Below are 4,011 nucleotides of genomic sequence, written 5' to 3' on the forward strand. Positions count from 1 at the left end.
TCGATCTCCTGACCTCGTGATCCACCCGCCTCGGCCTCCCAAAGTGCTGGGATTACAGGCTTGAGCCACCGCGCCCAGCCGGTGGTGCATGCTTGTAATCCCATCTACTTAGGAGGCTGAGGCAGGAGAATTGCTTGAACCTGGGAGGTGGAGGTTGCAGTGAGCCGAGACTGCACCATTGCACTCCAGCCTGGGCAACAAGAGTAAAACTCCATCTCGAAAACAAAAACAAAAACAAAAACAAAATTAGCCGGGTGATAGTGGCATGCTCCTGTGATCCCAGCTACTCGGGAGGCTGAGGCAGAAGAACAGCTTGAACCTGGGAAGCGGAGGTTGCAGTGAGCCAAGATCACGCCACTGCACTCCAGCCTGGGCAACAGTGCGAGAATAAATCTCGGGGGAAAAAAAAAAAATCACTCAGACTCAAGTAAAATTGCATACTAATTAGGCACTTTGAAATACTTGCTGAATACATTTTAAGTAACGATTTTAATTACTTATTAAAAATATTTTTTTGTGTGTAGACACAGTGTCTTGGCTTTGTTGCCCAGGCTGGTCTCAAACTCCTGGCCTCAAGCACTCCTCCCACCTTAGCCTCCTAAAGTGTTGGGATTACAGGTCTGAGCTACTGCACTCTGCCTATTTTATTTCTACTTAAATAAATAACTTCTTTATGCCCACTGATGTTCTGGACACTGTTAAACACTTTACAGATATTACTTTATTTATTCCTGATGACAAACCTGTAAGTATGGTATAACAATTTCAATGATGAAGAAAATAAGAGCTGAAGAGATGAAATGACCCAATAATACAGGCTGGAAGAGGGATTCAAACCCAAGTAAGTGCAGCTGAAAGCCTCTCCTATTATCCATACTTTGTTCAATACCCAACTCTTTCAGGCAGGAAGTGAGCTCTTAATATACTACCATTCAGGACACCAGTGGATCACTACAGACAAGAGAGTGAAATCTGTCCATTATAATGCAGCTCATTGTTACACATCTGGCTACAAAAGTGGACTAATTCATGTTCTTCCAGTATGTCTACAATGCTGATGGGCTGCAATGCAGAACAGCAGTTAAGAGTATGGGTGGGTGAGCCTTAGTTTTGCCAATTACAACCTGTATGTGCTAGGCAAGTTACTCGACCTCTCTGAGCCTTATTGTACAACTTAATCTGTACAATAATGGTACTTACAGTTTATGGTAAGAGTTAGATAAGATACTTTACATTACAAAATTATCACATGCACACACAAACTTAACAGAGTTTAGAACATAGTAAGCACTCAGTTCGTGTTAATTATGATTATGTGAAACTGATCTTATAAACAAGTTATCAATAAATCTTTATTAGGCATCAACTACATTCAAAACATTGTTTCAAGGTGAGAATGGGGCATGGTGGCTCATGCCTATAATCCCAGCACTTAGGGAGGCTGAGGTGGGCAGATCACTTGAGCCCATGAATTCAAGACCAGCCTGGGAAACATGATAAAACCTCGCCTCTACAAAAAAATGAAAAAAAAAAAAATTAGCTGGGCATAGTGGTGCATGCCTGTAGTCCCAGCTGCTCGGGGGGCTGAGGTGGAAGGACTGCTTGAGCCTAGGAGGTGGAAGTTACAGTAAACTGATATTGTGCCACTGCACTCCAACCTGGGTGACAGAGTAAGACCCTATCTCGAAAAATAAATAAATAAATAAAAATAAAACCAAACACAAACCATTGTTTTAAGGTGGGGTTTTATGCTGTTTTCCAGCACCATAAAACTGATGAGGTAAAATGATGGTTGATACTCTGTAGGGCAGTTGAGCAGACTCACCTTAAGATACTCCGTTGCCTAAACTCCAGAGCCGTAGTCTGCATCTGAAGTTTGGTCCTACGAACAACCACGTAGATCAACCAGGACTTCCAGGCCTGTCGCATCTTTTGCTTTGCATCTAGATTCACCAAAGAGATTTTTCAAAAAGCATGGGAAGAGATGGATTACTCTGAGTTATGATAAAAGCTCAAGGGCTCTCCTTTGAATACCTAAATCCCTCCAGCTTCCAAGTGCCCCCTGCTGGAAAAGTTGTGAATCACTACAAAATTAATTAAGAGTGCAAGAACACACGAAGGCTTTGTGCAACTAACGACATTTACAAAGCATTTAAAGGAAAATCCATGTACTGAACTGCTCAAAAACTCTCTGTTTTGTTTTTTGTTTTTTTTTTTTTGAGACGGAGTCTCGCTTTGTCGCCCAGGCTGGAGTGCAGTGGCCGGATCTCAGCTCACTGCAAGCCCCGCCTCCCAGGTTCACGCCATTCTCCTGCCTCAGCCTCCCGAGTAGCTGGGACTACAGGCGCCCGCCACCTCACCCGGTTAGTTTTTTTGTATTTTTTTTTTTAGTAGAGACGGGGTTTCACCGTGTTAGCCAGGATGGTCTCGATCTCCTGACCTCGTGATCCGCCCGTCTCGGCCTCCCAAAGTGCTGGGATTACAGGCTTGAGCCACCGCGCCCGGCCAACTCTCTGCTTTAAAAGCGTTTATTTTTATAGATATGCTCTGCAATTTTTAGATGAAATGATGTGAATAAACAGGCAGCAAAGAAGTGGAGAGATGGATCTTAACAATAATGGCATGAGTGGATAATCAAAGCTGGGTAATGGATACATGGAGGTTCATTACTCTATTAAATATCTTTCAGGCGGGCGTGGTGGCTTACGCCTGTAATCCCAACACTTTGGAAGGCCAAAACAGGCGGATCACCTGAGGTCAGGAGTTCCAGACCAGCCTGACCAACCTAGTGAAACACCATCTCTACTAGAAGTACAAAAATTAGCCGCGTGTGGTGGCGTGCGCCTGTAGTCCCAGCTACTAGGGAGGGTGAGGCAGAAGAACTGCTCAAACCCGGGAGGGAGAGGTTGCAGTGAGCCAAGATCACACCACTGCACTCCAGCCTGGGCGACAGAGTGAGACCCCATTTCAAAAAAACAAAAATTTTTCAATTGTGTAGATATTTAAAGTTTTCCATAATATAAAGTTAAAGAAGAAGAAATCATGATATAAAACTTGCTGTTTGACTCCAAGCTCACTCTTTTCAGTAAAGAAAAGATAATTTACTAGATATGGAAGACGCAATGGCCCACAGGTCTCCCTTTGTAGTAAACTGTATTTTCATTATGAAAGTCACCACTAATGAAGTAAATTTCTCTTCTTTTTAGAAGACAAAGGAGAAAATAAAATTATATAAATCATTTTTAGGACAGCCTCCAAGATGTAGTCAATAGGACTGTAGCTATATATTTCACAGTTGTTGACAAGACAAATCAAAATACAAAGGATAATTTAACATGCATCTTCCTTGGTTTCACCATGGACCTCAGGAATCAGCACATTTCAGGTAATGAGGACTCGTGTAGTGCTGTGGTTTAGAGTCTGGGATCCTGAGTAAGACAAGCCAGGCTTACTGGCCTTTCATTTATTAAAGACGTAATCTCATACAAGTTCCTCATCTGTAAAATGGTGCCTCTCTCAGAGGTATGCTTGGAAAGTGTAAATGAGATCATTTATCTATGAAGAGTATCTAAAATAAACACTAACTGCTCTTTCCAGAGTATGGAATGCAGGAATCTCATTAACTGTCTCTGCCATGATTCTGATGCACGCGACAATTTGAGAACCATGCTTCCTTAAGGCCTAAAAGTACTTGCAAACTTTTTATTTAACAGTGCAAGAGTGAATGGACACTCCCTTAGGTCTACGGGAATGGCCTGAAATAACTTGTCAAATGTTAGAAATAATTATTGCCTCTTGAGTAGCTGGGACTACAGGCATGCACCACCACACCTGGCTAATTTTTGTATTTTTTTGTAGAGATGAGGTTTTGCCATGTTGCCTGGGCTGGTCTCGAACTCCTGCACTCAAGCAATCCGCCCACCTCGGCCTCCCAAAGTGCTGGGATTATAGGCGTGAGCCACAGCACCTGGACAACTCTTTTTATCTTAAACATACAAGTGACTTTTTCCT

At 42.7% G+C, this 4,011-nt stretch overlaps 1 protein-coding gene across 6 annotated transcripts in view; it reads right to left on the reverse strand.

Moving 5' to 3' along the window:
* SFI1 (Sfi1 homolog, spindle assembly associated (yeast)) overlaps positions 1 to 4,011 on the reverse strand; it is a 130,444-nt gene that overhangs the window by 63,467 nt on the left and 62,966 nt on the right. For all 6 annotated transcript variants that reach the window (XM_011979014.1, XM_011979015.1, XM_011979013.1 and 3 more), the window contains one exon: positions 1,826 to 1,943. In XM_011979014.1, the coding sequence (XP_011834404.1) occupies positions 1,826 to 1,943 (118 nt within the window). The remainder of the gene's footprint in view (positions 1 to 1,825; positions 1,944 to 4,011) is intronic.

Source organism: Mandrillus leucophaeus, unplaced genomic scaffold, assembly GCF_000951045.1.
Source record: "Mandrillus leucophaeus isolate KB7577 unplaced genomic scaffold, Mleu.le_1.0 Scaffold2, whole genome shotgun sequence".
NCBI classification, from domain to species: domain Eukaryota; kingdom Metazoa; phylum Chordata; class Mammalia; order Primates; family Cercopithecidae; genus Mandrillus; species Mandrillus leucophaeus.